This window comes from Peromyscus maniculatus, chromosome 10 (assembly GCF_049852395.1).
Source record: "Peromyscus maniculatus bairdii isolate BWxNUB_F1_BW_parent chromosome 10, HU_Pman_BW_mat_3.1, whole genome shotgun sequence".
In the NCBI taxonomy this organism is placed as follows: domain Eukaryota; kingdom Metazoa; phylum Chordata; class Mammalia; order Rodentia; family Cricetidae; genus Peromyscus; species Peromyscus maniculatus.
Window position 1 is genome coordinate 85,173,957 of NC_134861.1, and position 22,383 is coordinate 85,196,339.

A 22,383-nucleotide genomic window follows, 5' to 3' on the forward strand; every position below is an offset into this window, starting at 1 on the left:
GTTGTGAACAGTTAAATGCTTATGTAAAATTTGATGTTTTATATAACTTTAATGAACTGACAAAGTCTTCTGGGGAAAAAGCCCCAGAGGCAAACACACACAGGGGATTTGGTCAAACAACTTTTTGGCAAAGATTGTATGATTTTGTAATTGGGAAGGAACCAATGAAATGCGAGCTGAGTCTGGTTAATGATCTGCAGTTATTGGTTAAAGAAGTATATTAGAGTAGGTTTCCCTCCACCCATCTCATCTTTCCTATCAACCCCACAAGCCTCTGCCACAATGAAGTGGGTGACCTTCCTCTTCCTCCTCTTTGTCTGTTGCTCTGCTTTTTCCAGGGGTGTGTTTCGCCGAGATGCACGTAAGAATTTTATGTTTTCACTGCTCCACTTTTATCTTACTTTCCTAAAAATGGAAGCCCTGCATTTTGAAAGAGTTATTTCTAGACTTTGATGCTCTTTTGCATCTGAGAACCCTTGTATGGTTATATTATTAATATACTTTAGACATCTTAGGTGATAATAATTTGAGGATTTTTTAAAGTTTAGTTTTATATTTCTTTTAATTTTGAAGACATGCTGGGCAGAGTGACTTAAGCTATATTGTATATAGCTGAAGCCAGAATCTTCAAAGTCTCCAAGGCCTGTTTACCATGCCATACTAAACAATAAACATGTGTGTTGTTAATTTTATAAATGGAGCTTCCATTTGTATTTACTTTTACTTCAGATTGTCTTAGTAGTTACTTAGAGACATGATAAAAGCATTGACTCTTAGGTTTGAATGCAAAGCTATAAACACTTAGATGGTTTTAAAGGAGTATTCGAGGTGAAAGGGTAGTTCTTTAAATGCAGAAGGAAGGAGTCATTGGCAGATTCATTTTATTTTTTGTAGAGATCAGAGGCCAGTGTCATGAAGTAAAGGAATAGCTTAAGTGTGTAGAAAGAAGTATGAAAAGCAGCATTATAATTAGCTATTGTCATCAATCTTTAAATATGTTTTGTGGTTTTTGTCTCCCTGTTCCCACAGACAAGAGTGAGATTGCTCTTCAGTTTAATGATTTGGGAGAACAACATTTCAAAGGCCTGTAAGTTAAAATGTTGAAAGTCAATTTAATGTTTCTGGTAGTATCAGTTCTAGTTCTCAATTGCCCCCTTTCCCACCTTGAGCATGCAAAATTGTAGGGCATGACTGTCCAACAGAAATATCTCTGTTGGTGGAAAAACTGCTGACCTCTAAGAGCATATGGCAAGCAGAGGACACATGGTTTTGGGCACTTGAAACTTGGCAATTCTAAGTGAGGAGCACATATTCAAATTATATTTAACTTTAATTAAATATATCTACCCACTAGTGGCTAATGGCTGCTTTAGTGGAAAATGGGATTCTGGAGCCCACATTAAACTTGTGAAGAATGGGATCTTAGTTTTCTTACTGAAAAGGTCTATAATATATAGCTCCTTGAGAGGCTAACTTGCTAATTCTTCTTTACACAACAAGAGCTCATGGTATCTTGAGAAGATTATTTTGTCTTTGTAGTACTGGGGACTCATACCTGTGAAGCAAGTGATCTATAATTAAGTCACATCCCCAACCTCAAAAATGTTTTAATATAGTGAAAATGAGAAGTTTATATTTAAATGTTCAATAGTGTCATATACCCCTGATTAACAGAGGTATATGGATTAGAAGAGAAAAAACTCAAAGGACTTTCATAATGTCTAGCTTTGAAAATGAAATGTATTTAGAACATAGTTTCCTGGTTTGACCCATGTTCATAAATCTACCTACACACCTATGTGTCTATACTTAAGCATGGTAGGAATCCATGTTCTTTTTGCTTGGAAAGGCACCTCTTCCTGGTTATGTCTCACAGAACAGCTGACAGGAATAGGCTTTCTAGATAGTTATAAGAAAAATAGACAAAATATAGATGGGATACATGTACACAATTTGCTGTTTAGGAAAGCCAACTACTTCATAGTAAAGTTTTATTTCTATGTCTGTTTTTCAGAGTCCTGGTCATCTTTTCCCAGCATCTCCAGAAATGCCCATATGAAGAACATGTGAAATTAGTGAATGAAATAACTGAATTTGCAAAAACATGTGTTGCTGACGAGTCTGCTGCAAACTGTGACAAATCAATTGTCAGTACATTCTGATTTTGAGGATCCCTTTGCCTCTTCTATATCATTCTGAGTATTTCAAAGGAAAACAAATACTTTCTCCCATACCTAAGGGCCTGGGGACACTGTGGAAGAGGGGCCAGAATGATTGTTAGAGCCAGAGGAACAGGGATTTTGCTATGAGATTGTCTCCTAGTAATGTCACAAGCTAGACTCAAAAAGTCTCACCAACATGACTGGCCAAATGTGAGCTTAAGAGTGACAACACAACAGACATGCCAGGGTGGATGAAAGACCCCAAGGCTTAAACCCTACACAAAGAACTTCAGGCAAACAAGGATGCTCAGAGAGGGAGAAATTGGCTTCTCCAGGGAAGAGAGAACCAATTGGTTACTTCAATACCAATGGTCAGCCCTGAAAACATGCATCTGAGTAACATTATACAGCCTAACAGGCTATATTTAGGAATATATATGTGTATAATACACATATATGTATGTAACAACAATTAATGAGAAATGAGGTCATAGATCTGAAAGAGAAAAGGGGGCATATGTGGGTGGATTTGGAGGGAGAAAAGGGAAGGAAGAAATGATATAATTATATAGTAATCTCAAAAAATAAAAGGAGTGATAAAAGGTTATTAAATGATCAAAGTTGCAAGCAAATGGAGACATTCTATCTATTCTCACAACTTATAAAAATTCTTGGAGGCTACAGATAGAAGTTACAATAATGTTAATGGCAATTTGTTATTTGCACAATTTCTTTTCAAGCTCTAAAATCTGATTTTGTTCACAAAGGCAAATAGTAATAGAATGCTTTCATGTAATGATTAATTTTTTTGTGGTGAGAGCCTTCTACTCTCTTACTATAGTTGACAATAACTACAATACCACCAAGCTTATCTTGGAATTTGTCTTGCTTAACTGAGAGAATATGCCAGATGATCAGTAACTGAGTTCCTCCTCTCTCTGTCAGCCATCACACGTCTTTTGGATTTTGTGAATTGCACTATTTTAGTTATCTTTTTTGTTTGTTTGTTTTTGGAGACAGGGCTTCTAGGTATAGCTTTGGCACCTTTCCTGGAACACGCCTTGTAGACCAGGCTGGCCTCCAACTCACAGAGATAATCCTGACTGTCCCTCCCGAGGGCTGGGATTAAAGGCGTGTGCCACCATCGCTAGGCCTTATTTTAGGTATGTTATCTGAGTAGAACCACACAGAATGTGTCTTTCTGTGACTGGCTTATTGCACTTACCAACATGTTTTCCAAGTTGGCCCATGTTGGTGCCAGTTGCAGAACGTTCCTCTTCTAAGGGTTAGAGTAATCCCTAGTGTGTATTCATCTCACTATTACCTGTCCATCCACATTTTCTTTATCCTTTCATCTGCTGGTGGCTATTTAGGCTGTTTACACATTTTGATTATTACAGGCAATGCTACAGTAGCCTACGAGGGCTAATGTTTTCTTGACATAATGGTACTGTGCTAATCTTCTGAATGCATCAGCTAATTTCTATGCTATTTGGTTACTTAGAAAAAATTATAGTGTATAGCTCTTTATTTCTGTTTTAGTGACATAAATATTTTAGACAGAATTAAAAAGTGGGGTTTTCAGGCATTTAGAAGAAGTTGTGCTATTTATGGGTAGGGATTTAAAACCTGAGGCATGAGCTTCTCTGACTGCTTAATATATGGGCAAAGCCATTTCTCAAATTGATCTCTAGGCCCTTTCTTTTTGCTTTTCCTGGAAAACTTTCCTCTGGAAACCTTTTCCTCTATTTGCAGAGTTAGTGATTCACACAAAACATTACAGTTCTACCTTGATTTTCATAAAAGTACATTTTTGAAAGTTAATAATTTCTGTTTAGATAAGTAAAATTTCCATGAATTTATGTTATGTTTGTAATAAAAATTAATGAGGAAGGGAAGGATTATTTGACAAATGAAGTCCTTTGGAGTGGCATTGTTTCTAGAACAAAAGGGCAATCTGTATTTCAATGCAGTAATTATTTATAGTAGATTGTGTTATTCCTCAGTTTGACAGGAAACCTACTAAAACCTTGGGCTTCTTCAAAAGGAGCAGATCACATGAGAAGTTGTGTGAACATGTTGCTCCTGAGCATGAATTCCATGCTTCCTCAAGTCCTAGCTTCCCTTGATTTTTTTATTATAGTGACTTCACTCCTAGCTTTTAGTTCCATATAGAAAACATGTAAGGCAACATTCCTTAGGGTCATTAGCTATTTGCTTCTCTGTTTTACTCCCATACACAATACTTTGGCACTTGGCTATTATGAAAATTATCAAAAAATAGATGAATCAAAGGAAAGCAAATGAATTTTTATGTGATTTTCTTTTGCTTCACAGTTAAAACATTATATGATTAACAAATATTTATACTTAAAATTATTTTAAGTAGTACATTAAGTCATAAAATTGTATTTACTTCAAAGTGTCATGTGATGTTTCAATATCATGCACATATCATCTATATACCTATACACAAGGCATTTAGTTTCTTAATCAAGTTTTATCTGCACATTCAGTTTTTTAACATTGCTCTTTGGTTATAGAGAAAGTCAGGTACTGGCAGGAATTTGACAGCTTCGGTTTCCCACTTAGCAAACTCTTTTTGGAGACAAGTTATGTTCCATTCCAAGTCTTCGTGAAAACTATGGTGAACTGGCTGACTGCTGTACGAAACAAGTACCTGAAAGAAATGAATGTTTCCTGCAACACAAGGATGACAACCCCAACCTGCCCCCACTTGTGAGGCCAGAGGCTGAGGCCATGTGCACCTCCTTTCAGGAAAATGCTGCTGCATTTATGGGACAGTAAGTAAACAGATATCTATGTTTTAAATTAAAAACTGAGCAATAGCTCTGCCAGGAACACTTATGCTAGTAGTCATCAAAACCCCAAATATCCAACTTTAAGACTGGGAAGGTTTTACCTTGAGATAATTTTTAAAAATTTAACATTCGATACAAAAAGCTATGCATAATGACAATAAAAATCAAAGATATTTTGATCTTGAAAACAGATATGGCCTGTGGAAAAAATCTGAGATTGAGAAATTGTAAAATATTCTGACGTGGTGTGTGTGTGTGTGTGTGTGTGTGTGTGTGTGTGTGTGTGTGGTGTTCATGTTCCCTGAATCATTTTCATTTTACTCAGCAATGTCACATCACCAAAATTTATTACTCACTGAAAATACACACATGTGAATATTTGAACGCAGATACACAATTTTAACCTACCTTCTCTCTCTTGAGAAGAACAGAGACAGGCCATCACTCATGGCCACAATGAGTAAACTTGGTCAATTACACATCTTTGGGTTTGGGTTGAGTGATCATTTCTGTAGTGTTATGTGCTATGAGAAATGATTGCCTGCTTTCTTCTTTTTCCATAACTCAGCTATTTGCACGAAGTCGGCAGAAGACACCCTTACTTCTATGGCCCAGAGCTCCTTTACTTTGCTGAGAAGTACAGTGCCATCATGACTGAGTGCTGTGCAGAAGCTGACAAAGCTGCCTGCTTGACACCAAAGGTGACCCCTGGGAAGATGGGGACAGAACTGCTCTGTATACCAAACCCAGAGATTTGACCGTCTTACGGTTGACTTAGGAAATCTGAATCTCTGAATGAGACTTCTCTATGTCATTAGAAAACCTTCTTCCCTCTTACATTACCAATGGCTTTTAGTTCTAATACCTTTCTTCCTTCTAAGATTTAGCAGTGATGGTTTAGAGAGGGAATTCTTGGATGTGTGTTTACTTGTCTTCCCACTCTTTATGGTGGTGACTTCTGGAGTGTAATAGCGTTTGTCACACTGGACAGCAAGAGATAGTTTGTTTGTTTTTTGCTTTTTATTTTTTAGTCCTTCCTTGAGACATTTTAATGGAGATGTAATTCAAAGCTGTGAATTTTACTGAGGCTAGATGTTGGAATCCATTCATTTTGTCTATACATATTTATTATGCAAATTATTTGTTTTTCTTAGGCACTCACTCATTTTATGAAAGATGATGAAGTAGGAACTGAGATGAATTAGTCATACAACTAAAAAGTCATATCCAGGGCCCTTCCCCTGGCAATGTCTCTATGCTGCTTTCTAAGTACCTAGCAGTCTCCACTATGCCCATACTGATTTTCATTCTATTAGGTATCAAAATAATCAGTTGTCAAAAGAGAGTACATGTGAATTCAGGTGTAAGTTATCTTTTGAATTTTTCATTTGGATGAAAGGTGCAACTCAATAGCATAGCTCTGGCCAAACATGCACAAGGTCCTGATTTCAACTCCCAACACAACAAATTATCTTGGCATTGGGCTGTCTGAACTTTTGAAGGTGTGTGTGTGTGTGTGTGTGTGTGTGTGTGTGTTGAAATTATCTTTTCCAACTGGATTTCTTCTTGTAGCTTGATGCTCTGACGGAGAAAGTGTTGTATTCCTCTGTGCACCACAGACTGAAGTGCTCCAGTATTCAGAGATATGGAGAGAAAGCTTTGAAAGCATGGTACATGTTTTTTTTTTATATCACAATTCACGTCTTGATAATGATGTTGTCCAATCTGCAAGATTGTGCATTTATAAAGTACATCTTGAGAAGTTGATAGAGGTGAAATCAGAAAAACGGTAATAATTTGAAAATTTGTCTCAGTGTTTTTGTTTTAAATTATCAAAGAACGTAAAAGACTTTATTTTCTCTAACAGAAGACAGGCATTTAGATCCCATTGTTTATAAAGACCAGGAATCTCATTTTAAATGATTAAAATTTACAGTCACTGTCAGAGTAATTAACTTACTTAATTTATTTTCCCTCAATCTGAAAGTGACTCTTGAATGTATGGATAATTGAACTTAGCCATCAACCAAGTTGGAGTTATTACTTTGATTTTCTTACAACTCCAATTCTGTCCCTAATTTCATGTGTTTGCTCCACCATCTCTTGCTTTTATGTTATATAGCCGTGTCTGGGAGCATCCTTTAATATATGTCAAGGATAATGTGCCTGCCCCTTTAGTACCTCTCCTGTTTGTCAATAATGAATCAACCCAACAGGAGAGAAAATGGAGATGACAGACACTGTGCATATTCTCTAGAGACTGTAAGCAGGAATTATCCTCACTGAGTCTTCTTTAGTATCCAAATTCTTAAAGCCAATCAGATCAATAAATATAGCAACTCCAAGATGAAACAACACACTGTTACATGGGCTATGGTTGGTTCTTACAAAGACAAGATAGCTTTATTAGAGCTATAGAACTGAAAATTACTTTTGAAATAACGAAGACTTGGCTTTTGACATCTTGCCATAGAGCTTAGAGGCTCTCTGCTGGAACAATTTCTTGGCAGGAGAATTCATAATTTAAAAAAAATACTCTCTAATTCTCCAGAAGTTTGGGAATTTTTCCCTCCACAGACCTTTAGAATTCAGAAAAATTAAAATTGAAGGCACACACGTTTCATCCCAGCACTCGGGAGCCAGAGGCAGGTGGATCTCTGTGAGTTAGAGGCCAGCTGTGCTACAGGAAAGGCTCTAAAGCTACACAGAGAAAGCCTGTCTCATTCTGCCCCCACACCAAAAAAAAGAAAAAAAAAGAATTCAAGAAAGTATGTGTTAATTAAGACAAAAGTTGATGAGTCTTCATTTCGAGATAAGAAAACACTTTCATGTCATGATGTACCTTAACCTCATGGATCCTTCGATTTAGTGTGTTGTAACAGTATAAAATCTAAAGCCTGCTGGAGGTCACATTGCTAAGATGAGACCAAGCCAGAGACAGAAGCCAGGTGAGGACACAAAACTGATGCCCGTGGACTGCCACCTCTTTAGGAATTCCTCTTTGGTTTTAATATTATGAGGCATTTGCTTTCCACGCACCACCCACATTCTTTCAGTAGATTCTGCCAAAGGAAAACATAACTATTATGTCAGAACTAGCATTCTAGTAAAGCTAGTTGTTGTAACTAGTGAATTTTTATAATTTTCTTCATGTCAGTTAGTTTTGAACTTCCTTGTAATAAATGGTATCTTCTCACTGCTTTCTTACAAATAAAATATGATAATATTTTTTGATGGGAAATTTTCTTTTTAGGATGGTAGCTCGTATCAGCCAGAAATTCCCCAGTGTTGACTTCACCGAAATTAGCAAATTGGCAACAGACATTACCAAAGTCACCCAGGAGTGCTGCCATGGCGACCTGCTTGCATGCGCAGATGACAGGGTAAAGAGTTGTTGCATGCTCACGATCAATGAGTGGATGTGTTTGGCTGCATCGGTGAACACTGATGGTGGTTGACATGGTCTCTGCGCTCTCCTTTATTCCACCAAGTTTCCTTGTTTTGTGGCACTTTCCAGAAACAAACAAACAAACAAAAAACCCAGAACAAAACAAAAAACAAACAAACAAAAACCAAAAAACAGTATTCTGAATTGTTACATGACCCAAAACTCCTCTGTTCAGCCACATTCTGAGGAGGCTTAAATAGAAAGAGAACAGTTACACATGTAGATTTCTAAGTTGTTTTAGGGAGAGAAATCGGGCTGGAGACCTCACAGATTGGAGAGGCTTTTAAAGAATGATGCCCTAATCCCTCCATAGTCTTTCCCCTAATTAACTGTGTGTTAAATGATTAAATATTTGCTGTGACCTCAGTTTCTCCAACGTTGTACTATTATCTGCTTCACTTCCCCCTTCAAGAGATTAAAAATACAACCCCATCTTCTTCTGCTATGATAACCCTGGAAAACCTAAGATCCATATGTTATATATGTAAGCAGGGCCCGTAACTCTGCTCATTACTCATTATTAAATTATGTCTCATATTTTAATGAGTTATTTAGTTTTAAAATACGTAACTTGATTTTGGAGGAATACTTGGAAAAATAGCACTAAATTTTATGGAAAAAACAACCTGAAGTCTCTCAGTCATATAAACATAAAGTTAATAAACAATCAAAGCAAATTAATTTAAATAAATAACTTGATTCTGAACAGTCTCTTTGAATCTATTTGTTTTAGTCACAGCATCTTGAGTCTGCAGGCTCTGAAGCACTGTGTGGGTGAGATTGTGTTGCAGAAGCTACTTTGGTGGTGTATGGTTTGGAGTAGGATGAATATGCTTTATCCATGTAACAGAGGTGTGCAGGAAAATGTATCAAAGATGACTTCTCTTAAACATTTCTTTTCTCACAGGCGGAGCTTGCCAAGTACATGTGTGAAAACCAAGCATCTATCTCTAGCAAACTGCAGGCTTGCTGTGACAAACCAGTGTTACAGAAATCCCACTGCCTTGCTAAAGCAGAACATAATGACATGCCTGTTGATCTGCCTTCATTAGCTGATGATTTTGATGGTGGTCAAGTGTGCACCAACTATGTTGCAGCCAAAGATATCTTCCTGAGCAAGTGAGGAGATGCCTTTCCATATATATATATATATGGAAATATATATATATATTTTTATACAGGGTCTCACTGTGTAGCTCTGACTGTCCTAGAACTCTCACTATGTAGACCAGGCTGGGATTAAAAGCGTGTGCTACTATGTCTGGCTCCTTTCCTAGTTTTGGCAGAGCTGAATAAATTAGGAAGCCTCACCAGGCTGTCTTTGGAGTTACCATGATTTCTGTGGCTCTCAGGAAATTATTCACCCTTGTCATTCTCAGCTTTTACAATTTACCTGAAAAGTATATTAAATAATTTAAAATATTGGTATGAAATCATCCATGCATTTAGCACAAACTCAATATTCCTTACTTCATATGGATATTTCTGGAAATCTTTAGAAATATTCCATTAATACATAAATTGTATGTATCATTCAATCATTCTTATAGCCATATTTCTTAAATATCTAATGCATTTGAACACATTATGAATTATTTACTATCTCCTTAGCTGTCCACCTGTATCTATCCATCTCTGCGATGACAGGAAGGATATATATCTATATATATATGTGTGTGTGTGTGTATATATCAATATGACCCTTATACATATATATAAGGGTCATATTGATGTATATATGTATATGTGTGTTTTATGTAAATAAATATCAATATGAAAATATTTGTTTGGTATTTGGTTGAAAAGCTTAGAATGTCACAGTGTGGCAAGGCATGATACAATTAATAACAAAGGACTATAGGTTTTCAGATATTGTAACAATATATTTTATCTTTTTATTAGGTTATCATTGTACTCTATGCACTAAATAATACTTAATGAAAGATTTTACTCATATGTAGAAAAAAAAGAAACTTTTAGTATTGTCTCTATTTACTCATTTGTTGAGATACTTTGGAGACATAAATCAAAGCAAACTAGATATACAGTAAAAATAACTATGAATCAAGCATTTAACATGTACCAGTCTCTGTGTGCTTTGACAGTTTATCATGTATTTATCCCAACCTACCTTGTAAGAGAGATGCTATCCTTCTTTCCCTTCTATATGGAGGAGGTTAATGCCCTGATAGTGTTAATAAGTTGCCCCTGCAGAACAGTAAAATACAGTGTGGTAGGAAAGCTGAACCTGGGAAAAGTTATCTCTGAATTCCAAGTTCTTGCTGCTTAGTTTTCTGCATGGAGCTCATTCCAATGCGGGACACTTGGAATGTGAATCACTATTGAGATTACTTACGTGAGTCTATTACTTGCTCATCTATTTAACTCAGTGTATGTTCATCTTCTTTAGGTTTTTGTATGAATATTCAAGAAGGTACCCTGACTACTCTGTTGCCTTGTTGCTGAGAATCGCTAAGAAATATGAAGCCACACTGGAAAAGTGCTGTGCTGAAGCTGATCCTGCCATATCATGTGGCAGTGTGGTAGGTTTCCATAGGCCAAGAGCACAGCAGCTCCTGGCAGCACTTCCTGTAAGGAGAAAGGAAGCAATGCACTAATGAGAATTGACATATGGGTCAATTCAGATATTCTTTTTAGATGTAGGCAAGCCTGAGCTCTTAAAGTTATCAGTCATTATAGGATCAACACTGGATAAAATATAAGGAAACCTTGAATAATCATTCTAGAATGGGAAGGTTTGGAGAAAGGAAGGAATCTTTACTTGCACAAAATTTTTACAATCGTTTTTCTTTGTTCATACTCTTGAGAATAAAAGAGTAAATTCAAATGCCAACTAAAAGAGATTTAACTGTGGTTAAAAACACTTAACCCAATAAAAAAAGAAAAAGAAAAAGACAATTACTAGTTTTACATACTTTACATTGGATTGGATTGTTTTATATTGTATACAAATTATATATATATTGAAATTGATATTGTTAGATAATGTTATATGTATATTTCTAATTGTACTTATATCGTTCATTTAACAATGTAATGCAATTTCTGATCCTTGAAAGTTATTATTACCAACTATTAGGATATAAAGAAATGAAAGTTAGTAGTTAGACATTATAATTGAACTTGTAGTCATATTAGGTATGTTTTCAAGATTGATCAGAAATATTTTGGATAGAAAGGTCATCTTCAAACCCTTCAGAGATCTACAGAATATGGCATTTCAAATGTTTTAATAACTTAGAGAATTTTTCTTTTTGTTATGACTATGAGACATGTCGGCTCCTGACAGTACCAATCTACTTCAGAGAAAATATGGGCATTGACAAAACTGCAATTGGAGTTAACTTTCAGTGTGGCAAAAGTTAGCCACTGGACAACAAAGTATCCTCGAATCAACTGCTGACAAACAGGACAGACATGACATGAAACAAAGGACTACCGATTCTTGCCAAAACAAGTGTGGTTATGGCTTTATCAAAAGGCATCTTCTGAGGCCAGGACAATATGGCACCATCCCTGAAGTGACCTTCGCAATCTGGAAAAAGTACAGTACACTTTTCTTTGAAGGCAGCTGAACAGGCAGTGGGCTGATGGCTTCTGATGTGCAGTGGAACAACAGCTGAAACAATTATTCTTGAAGAGTAACTAAACTCACACCTCTCAATAGTAGACTGGCATTTAGTAGAAGGGTATGGAGAAGAACAGGATGCTGAGATGAAGCAACACACACACATAGCCAAGAAAAATGGACAGCTGAATTTAAAAAAAAAAAATCAACAATTTCCAGAATTTAAAATCCTGAATCAGGACAGAACACTAGTTGAATTCAGGTGTTTCTGGTACATGGACTGCTTTCACCCATTGTGAGGTTGAACTGTTGACCTTGTGTACATCCTACTTCACAAATGAGTCTGTCAGATACGCTAAGCCTATAGGCTAAAGATGATGCCCCAACACTGTGGAGAAACCTCAGGTGACTGTCTAGGCAGCTGGCTGTTTCTGTCAACTCACAATTTTTTGGAAGTTTCTTGCATCTACTTCCTGTTTTAATTTTTGTTAGGTAATATTATTTCCTTCTTGGGTCTCTGCGGGAATTGAAGATTAGTTAGTTATAGCTGAAGATTAATTAGGATAGAAAGTGAATTAGGTACATTTTGAACTTACCAAAATAGGATAGATAATGGAATTATTTTCTCTGAATTTGTCAAATACAAATGGACTAGACATTGTTTAGGTATTTATTACTTGTATATATGGTATATAGTTATTTTTGTACTTTTGTATACAGTTTTCTTATGTTAGTTATAACCTCCTTCCTTTTTTCTTTTTATTAAAATAGAAAAGGGGAAATATGGTGATATTTTATTTGTACTAAAATATGATTTGTATGTTAATAAATAAAGTTGTCTGGGGGTCAGAGCTAACAGCAAGCCATCACAGAAGCTAGGTGGTGGTTGTGCATGCTTTTAATCCCAGCACTTGCTAGGCAGAGCTAGGTAGATCTCTGTGGTTCAAGGATACAGCCAGCATTGGAGACACATGACTTTAATCTCAACACCAACCATAGAAGACCTGGACGTCTGTACAGACAGGCAGTGACAAGGAGTTCACGTGGTTGGGTTTACAACCAATGAGAAGGCAAAACAGAAAGTCTTTATAAAGACAAACACACAGGAAGTAGCTCTCTTTCGGAGAGGTAGGACCACCATGAGAGGAAGTGTAAGGTTTTTAGCTCTTAGCTATTGCTCTGACCTCTTGGCTTTCTTCTTTGCATTGGTTCTGTGTTTCTTATTGAATAAGATGGTTACTTCTACAACCCAATCCCCCAACTGTCCACTATTAGCACAAATATCTCAAAGGAGTCTGTATACTCTGTTACTTGAAAATTCTTTCAAACATTTTGGAGAAGGTTTTGGAGTAATTTTACAAGAAGTTATACTTGCAAATTTGTTGTGGCAGACTTCTGGGTTCCTATCAAAACACACTGGTTTGTGACCTATTTGGGGCCAGAAGAGAATTTTACCTTAAAGAAGCTTCTGAGTAACAGGCACTAATCTGTGACTGAGTCTGGAAATAGACTTTCTCATCTCAGAGACCTCAAGATCCAACTAGAGAGATTGCCTAAAAATGGTGGCTGTTGTCTATTTTTAGGCAATCTCTCTGCTGTTGACTAGGTGTGATTTTAATTTCATCCACTTAGTTGGTTAACAGAACAGTTCTAGTTAAGTACACACAATGCCGCTGTAGAGGTGATCAGCCTGAAGCTTAGACATGGGAAGAACAGTTGGACAACAAGAAAACAAGTCAGGTGACCTGGTACAAACACAGCCATTGAATCCCAGAGCCTGAAGATTCTTATTGACTTATTGCACCAAATGACCTTGTAAATAAAAGGAACAATTTAAATATAATGTGACAGACATGACAGGGAAGATCTCCTGAAGTCTCTTTGGACAGAGGAAGGGAGAAATGCAAGTGACCTACACTGGACTTTCAGGAAGGTTGCTATAAACACAATTCTTTTATGTTGCAGCTTGGTGAACTTCCTCCTCTTGTAGAAGAGCCGAAGAATGTAGTCAAAACTAACTGTGAACTTTTTGAGAAGCTTGGCGAGTATGGATTCCAAAATGCGTGAGTAGTTTTTTAGCTATTTTTTCCCTTGGTCAATTAAATTACTTAAAGCAATGTATAGGTGACCGAACATGTGGCCTTAGTAATGAAAACACATTTTTTATAATCCTGGGCTCATAGAAAACCTTGATATATTGGAGCTGGGATTATCCTTCAAAGGTTAGGCAGAGTTTATGAGCAAGCAGTAGAACAATATAGGGTAGAACAAGAAAGAGCATGCTTTGGATAGCAAAACCTCAAGAATTGGTAGAAATGTTGAACATAAAAATATAACAAAAGATTTAGATAACATTCAAATGATACATGAATAAGGGTTCACTTCAGAAAACATTGGAGCTTAAGAGTTTTACCTAAACTTTCATAGTTGTGATTTTGTATTCCTATGGAATTTCATTTTTAGAAGAGATAGATTCTGAATGCCCTGCTGGAGTAATGTCTCAATTCCATAGAACCTTATCTATGGAGGTAAAGTGAAGACACATAATTCCTTATTCAGGTTGTTACAGTTTTAGTGCTCTTCTAACTCTAGCATTTGGAGTTGACATGATTCCTTCACTTGAGTAGATTACAGTCATTCACTGACTTTTATTATTATGTTTCATTGTTAAATATAGATGTTATTAGATGCTAGATAATGTACCAGGCAGACACATTATTTGCTTTCATTTAATCCTTGTGCAGTCTCTATTAAACCAGCCATCTTTTCATCAGTATTTTTAAGATTATCACAGTGTTAATACGTGTAAGTTTGTGATAGAATTTACTTCAAGCAGCACCAAGTACATTAATACTGTTAGACTAGAGAAATGTAACTCACTTCCTTATGATTATAGTACAGATCTAAGACTAAGATCATATGCTCCAGCAAATTTTCATGGACATGTAGTTAATTGTTCAGGAGAAGGCCTTCCTCTAATACTATGGTATCATCCTGGAAGTGAAGAACTTTGGTTCATGTGGAAAAACTATCTTAGTTGACTTGGGGTAAATTTTCTCTTGTTGAAATACTTTACAGCAGACCAGTTTCTTGTCTGGATGGAAACAAATAAGTAATTTTTTATAACAGGCTCCTAATTCGTTACACTCAGAAAGCACCTCAGGTGTCGACTCCAATTCTTGTGGAAGCTGCAAGAAACCTAGGGAAGGTGGGCAGCAAGTGCTGCATGCTTCCTGAAGCAAAGAGACTGCCCTGTGTGGAAGATTATGTGAGTCTTTTAAACTATGATTAAGTCAGCAGTGCTTGGTTTTTGTCTTCAGACATTGACACTTCTAACTTTTAGGAGCAAGGGTATGCTGATATGTGCATGTGTATATGGTAGCTAATATGGGTACCTATATTAAAGTGAAAGAGAATTTTTATAAGTCATATGTTTGGTTTCAAAGATAAATAAATCACTATGGCAATCAAGGTTGAATATATTGTTGTTAATTCAATATGGCAGTTCTTTTAGTGCATCAGAAAGTGAGTGTCTGTGGATCTATTGACTGTTCTCCTCCTCTCTGCCTGTCCCTTAGCTGACAGAGATCCTGAACTGGGTATGTGTGCTGCATGAGAAGACTCCAGTGAGTGATCAGGTCACCAAGTGTTGTAATGGATCTGTGGTAGAAAGGCGACCATGCTTCTCTTCTCTGCCAGTAGATGAAACATATGTCCCCAAAGAATTTAAAGCTGAGACCTTCATCTTCAATGCTGGTATCTGCACACTTCCCAAGAAGGAGAAACAGATAAAGAAACAAATGTGAGCAATATTTTCTTAATGCATAGGTCTTTTTCCTGGGTATTGCTTACTCTACAAGTATCAGTGACAGAGACCCAGCAATCACCTCTTGCTTGGCTTTGTTTAATTCTTATAACATCCCCATTATTACCTTCAAATGGGGCAGATGTTAGAGAGCAAAATTCTGTTTATTAAGTGCAAAGAGAGAAGTCTTTCAGGAAATTTCTGGAAACTACATAAAACACTGAGTGACTTGCATTGATTATTCCATTTCATCCAGTCCTAGCCAAGTGGCCCTAATTGCCCTCATACACAGTCAAGAATACTAAGTCTGGCAATGGCCTGCTTGGTCCTGGAAGCCAAAGTCACTTAGCTCAAGATGTGTAACCTTTAACTGGGGCCTCGCCATCCTTGCTGTCTTGGTTTCCTGCATGGGAGTCAACATTTCCTTGCTCTTCCTGCTCTCTGTCCTAATGCAGGGCACTTGCTGAGCTGGTGAAGCACAAACCCAAGGCTACAGATGAGCAGTTGAAGACCGTGATGGGCGATTTTGCAGCTTTCTTGGATAAGTGCTGCAAGGCTGACGACAAGGAGGCCTGCTTCTCTGAAGAGGTAACAGAGCTTTTTACACTGTGATATGTTCAGTTTCTGTTTGTGTGCATTTGGTCAGGTTGGGGCTGAGACACTCATATGCTGAATAATGTGATCAATCTAGATCTTGTTCACTACAGAACTGTAATACAAACTGACTCATATAACTCTTAAATTGTGTGTCCTACCACACTGTAGCATATAAAATGTTCATAAAGGCCATTCAATTCCAAACTTATGACACTTAAGAACATCGAGATATTTGTAAAGCCCAGAATCATTAACTCATTTAATCCTTGTCTTGAAATGTTACACTTTGAACTGACTAATATCACACGTGAGAGGAGAATATTTACAATTACATGTCTGAATCATTTCACATTTCCTCCCATGCCCTAACAAGAGTTTACTTTAGTCCTTTGGATACAACAGATATCAGTGAGCTTTGTTTAAGAATTCTAGGAGAACTGTAATTAAGTGATGCAAGGCATGTGAATTTACATTATAATCACTGAAAACTGTGGAGGTGCAAATTCCAATAGTCTTGCTAGTATTTTTCTAACATGTATCATTGTGTGTGTGTGTGTGTGTGTGTGTGTGTGTGTGTGTGTGTGTGTGTGTGTTTTCAGGGCCCAAAACTTGTTGCTGCAAGCCAAGCGGCCTTAGCCTAAACACATCACAATCACAAGGATCTCAGGTAACTGAATTTGGGATTTTTTTAAAAAAAGCAATCATATGCATTTTTCCTAAAATGGCTAAGATTTGCTGACCATTTGGCAAGAGCCATGTAGACTAGCACCTGCCACCAATCTTAGGCCCTCATTTATGTTCACCGATTTGCATATAAGAAAATGAATACATAAAGGTCTAGATCAATGCAATTTACCCAAGGGGCAGCCAAACTATGGAGAGAAGGAGCCAAACTCGAGAATTCACTCCAGAGCTGAGGACTTAATCATGGCTCTGTTCTGACTTACATGATGTATTACATGGAGTCACACATGTTAGTCCAGTCAAGGGTGGCCTAAGAATAAAAGTGAAGCCATATGAAAGAACATTTTTTAGTCAAAACAATTGTGTATTGTTGATTCTGCAGAGTTTGAGCCAGTACTTCTGTAAATTCATTTCATCAGAAGATTTAATGGAGCTTTTTTGTGGGGGTTCCTGTTTCATAATAAATGATCTGTTTCCAAATCTCTGATGTGTCACATGCCAAGCTTTGACAGAATTTATATTCAGATTTCAAAACAGCATTTGAAAATGTAGATAATTGAATAGAGCTATGATGATAACTATTGTTTGAAATATTTTGGAAGAGAATTTAAAAAATAGACCAGCAATGGAATAAGGTGGCAAAATAAAATAGTTTCTCCACATGAAAACACATATATATTGTGTATTCAATCAAAGAACCTACATATATAGGGTTGTTTCAAAATTATTTCCATTTTTAGAAGGAAAAGAAAATTTTGTTGCATTCTGAGAAGACAGCTTTCATATTTTAATAAATTAGGGAATAAGTAGGTCTAGAGAAATGGTGAGACTTCTGACCTGACACTTGAGAGCCCTGATGGAACCATTGAGGAAGAGCAGGTGTCAGAACAGGCAACAGCGTATCATCTGTCCCTGAGTGAGGGAGGTGAGCTAAGTCTAGGTCATGCTTAGGCTGTCTAGACCAGTGAAAATTGCAAAAAGAATTTAAGAGATTCAAAATTTTTAAAAATAGTTTTGGAAAACATATTCCAATTTTAAAAGACACTTTTTTGTTTTTCAGTATACTGCGAGAAAAGGAGAGACAAAGACTCAAGCCTTACTCATCTTTTCTTTTGGTGTGAAATCAACACACTAAGGAACACAAATTTCTTTAAATATTTGACTTCTTTTCTCTGTACTGCAATTAATAAAAAAAATAACTCTGTATTTTCCAGGACTGTATTTTTCAAAGGCATGCTCCCCCTGACAGCCTTGTAGGCTCTGGGAAACACTCAGTTTTCTCTCTTCTTTTCCTCAGCAGAGGCTCTAGCTCCTTATAGGCAACCTGATAAAAATAAATGTCAATACTCTCCTCATTTCTGTGCAGTGAACATATACACTAATTTCAACATTATGACAGTTCTGAATGAAAGACTAAAAGCTTATGTACCATGGCTTTCCTTGTCAGTGGGACTCTAAGAATGAGTTGGGGACAAAGGAGACAGAAATGGCTTTAAAGGTGGCTCAGTTAACCGGTAAAGTAAGTGATTAAGAAAAATTTACTACAGTTTAGGATGATAGCATAAAACCTCAAGAAGCAATGTTGAAAGAGGGGACTGCATGATCTGGAGGGGTGCTGAGGGCACTGGATTGATGAAGAGGGGACTGAGTGATCTGGAGGGATGCTGAAGGACACTGGATCAATGAAGAGGGGACTGGGTGATCTGGAGGGGTGCTGAAGGACACTGGATTGATGAAGAGGGGACTGGGAGATCTGGAGGGATGGTGATGCATACTGGTTTGATGAAGGGGGACTGGGAGATCTGGAGGGATGCTGAAGGACACTGGATCAATGAACAGGGGACTGGGTGTTCTGGAGGTTGCTGAAGAACACTGGATTGATGAAGGGGGACTGGGAGATGTGGATGGGTGCTTTAGCACACTGGTTTGATGAAGGGGGACTGGGAGATCTGGAGGGATGCTGAAGGACACTGGATTGATGTAGCACAAGAGTTGGGTGGTGAAAAAGTTGTATAAAAATTTTGAACTGATATTCAATGCTAGATTCTTTTCTCTGTTTTAGGAGGGGATTGCTCATATGTACTCTGTTTTATGAATTTTGTAGACTTACCCAAGTATTGCCTATGAATTTACATACATAGTAATTCATATCCATATGAAATTTTTATTATTATATCCTTGGTTTCAAATTGTGCCTATTATTCTACAACTGGCTCTTAGTGATCTTTTATAGTTTCATGTAAAGCATGATACCTGAAAAGATGAGGAGACCACTGTAGCAGGAATCTTAAATGGTCTTATTAATTAAATCAAACCCAAGGCCAGTTTTTGGGGTGAATACTGGAAAATCAGAGAAGCAGAACAAGCCCTAGCTTCCTCACCTCGCCAATTCCTCAGGTGATCCTGTTTCCTCAGACTGGATGCCTCTGAGTCCTCATCCAGAATGGTTCTCAGCTGAATTGCTGCTAGAAGCCTGAAAACTTTACCAGACAAATGCTTAACCAGGCCAAATGCTTCTAGTTTCTGGTCATCACGCTTTATAAATCTTTCTGCTTTCTACCATATTCCCTGGGATTAAAGCCCGCTTTCTGGGATTAAAGATGTGAGTCACCATGCTTGGCTGTATCCTTGAACACATGGATTTCTGCCTCTGGAATGCTAGGATTAAAGGCTTGTGCTACCCCTGCCTATCTTCTGTGATTAATATTGTGGCTGTTCTGTCTATGACCCCAGATAAGTTTATTAGGGTGCACAATATTTTTGGGAACACAATACCACATCATTTCCCCTTTTTTGTCTAAAATTTTAAAAAGCTTATAATTAATACAAGAAAAATTATATCCAGTAAGTATATACAGTATACACAGTCAATATTACATTAACATTTGACAGACTCAGACAAAAAACTCCATTAAAATAATGTCCAGTCCTATAACATTTGATAAACTCAGACAAAAAATTTCACTACTTATCCTGTTTAAAATAAGTAGTTCCTTTTTAAATATAGATTCAATAATTGACCTTTTTATCTTTTCATATCCATATTCTATCTTTTTTTCTTTTCGTAATAGATTCAGTAGTCTACCTTTTGTCATTTTTATATCTTCCCCCTTTTCTTTAGTATAGATTCAGTGATCTACACATTTATCCTATTATTTCTTTATCTTTTTTTCTCAGAGTAGATTCAATTATCTACCTCAAATCTATATTCTCTTTTTTCTTTGTTTTTCTTTTTTTTTCAAACAAAAACTGTACCTAGAGTTTTCCTGCCTGGCCCACAATCATGACAAATCTCTGACTCCCGCTAGTCCCACAGCCTCTCAGACACAACCAAGTAAACACAGAGACTTATATTGCTTACAAACTCTATGGCCATGGCAGGCTAACTGTTCTTATATCTTAAATTAATCCATTTCCATAAATCTATACCTTGCCACATGGCTTGTGACTTACTGGCTTCTTCACATGCTGCTTGTCATGGAGGTGGCTGGCAGTGTCTTCCTTCTGCCTTCCTGTTCTCTCAATTCTCCTCTCTGTTAGTCTTGCCTATACTTCCTGCCTAGCCACTGGCCAATTAGTGATTTATTTATTAACCAATCAGCAACACATTTGACATACAGACCATCCCACAGCACTTCCCCTTTTTTTTCTTAAAAAGGAAGGTTTTAATCTTTACATATCTCCAAAGTCAGCTTGGTATATTTGGGAATTTGGGCATAGCTCTCAGTACTTCCTGCTGGAGGGGGTTGCTGTATCTTATGGGGACACAAAGAATCTAATCTCCTTGTTCAGATTTTTTCTTGACCATTAACAATTAACAACTTGTAACCAACCATCATAAACCATAACAATGTCCACAACTCATTAAATGACCAAAAAATTTCCACCCCTTCTCTTGAGAATGTGGGCGTCGTTTTCTTGAAATTATTTCCTGCTTGCTAGGGGCAAAGACATCTTTAGGGAATCTTGACTGTGTATATTGTCAAAATTGGGTTTGATTTTATTAATAATAGCTTTTTAAGATTCCTGCTACATCCCACATGTAAAGAAAGTTCCTTTTCAATCCTCTTATATGCCACACTCACCTCTCCCTCAACCTGTGCTTTGGCCTCCTGATGAACGTATCAAAGGCAGCAGAAAGACTGGAAGGATAGAGTGAAGATTGGGACCTGCCCTGATGGAAACCAGGGTGCAGCAGGCAATTTTGAGTAAAGTGTTGCTATTCAACTGGACAAAAAGGGGCCAGGTCTAGATGCACTCTCTGGAAGACACTGTCCCAATAACCACTCCTAGATTCCAAAAGGGAACTTCATACTTAGAGAGAATTATGTGTACCTGGAATTTTCTCCAGTCCTGCCTGGCCCATGGTCAGCACAAATCTCTCTCACCCGCCAGTCCCTCAGCCACTTAGACCCAACCGAGTAGAGTAAACACACAGAGACTTATATTGCTTACAGACTGTATGGCCATGGCAGGCTTCTTGTTATCTAGTTCTTATATCATAAATTAACCCATATCTATTAGTCTATAAGTTGCCACATGGCTCATTGCTTGCCAGTACCTTACATCTTGCTTTTCATGGTGGGTGGTCTGATTCAGCCTTTTACTTCCCAGAATTCTCCTCTCTCTTTGTCCTGCCTATACTTCCTGTCTGGCTAATGGTCAATGAGTGTTTTATTTATTAACCAATCAGAGCAACACATTTACCATACAGAACATCCCACAACACTTCTTCTTTTCTTTTTTTTTTCAAAAAGGAAGGTTTTAACTTTCACATAGTAAAATTTCAGATAACAAAACAATTATCAAGCAAGAATTACAGTTACAATATTTAGTCTTTTATAATTACTAGTCTATTTGTATTTGGCAAAATTGGAGAAGATATCTCATCTATCTTATATTTGTGAGTATAAGGTTTCATAGCTTACCTATGTTTTATCATAACTAAGGAAAATTATAACCATCTATTCTTCAACTACATCAAACACCTCAGAAGAATATAATATTATCTGAGAAATGGGATAAGGATGCAAGCAACTTCCAGGAGTCTTGCAAGAGTAGACAGAGACAGCTGGCAGCCTGGACAGTCACCTAATGTTTCTTTGTAAACTGGGGCATCTGTCTCATCCCATAGGCCTAGGTCTCTCAGTCCCTTTTCTTTGTGTCCTGTACAATGTCTGGCAGTTTCCTCTGCAAAGCAGGAACCTAAAGGACCATTTTGCCAAGCAAAGTTCAGTGGTCACCTTCCTATGGGTCCTGCATGTCCAGTGATACAT

At 37.1% G+C, this 22,383-nt stretch overlaps 1 protein-coding gene across 1 annotated transcript; it reads left to right on the forward strand.

Moving 5' to 3' along the window:
- The first annotated feature begins 226 nt into the window (after positions 1 to 226).
- LOC102907422 (albumin-like) lies at positions 227 to 18,313 on the forward strand. Its single transcript, XM_076546602.1, has 15 exons — positions 227 to 361; positions 1,030 to 1,087; positions 2,015 to 2,147; positions 4,755 to 4,966; positions 5,553 to 5,685; positions 6,557 to 6,654; positions 8,238 to 8,367; positions 9,340 to 9,551; positions 10,843 to 10,975; positions 13,987 to 14,084; positions 15,151 to 15,289; positions 15,600 to 15,823; positions 16,282 to 16,414; positions 17,023 to 17,090; positions 18,168 to 18,313. Exons 1-14 carry the CDS (start codon positions 283 to 285, stop codon positions 17,062 to 17,064), a joined length of 1,824 nt encoding a protein of 607 aa, XP_076402717.1. The 5' UTR covers positions 227 to 282; the 3' UTR covers positions 17,065 to 17,090; positions 18,168 to 18,313.
- The last annotated feature ends 4,070 nt before the right edge of the window (positions 18,314 to 22,383 follow it).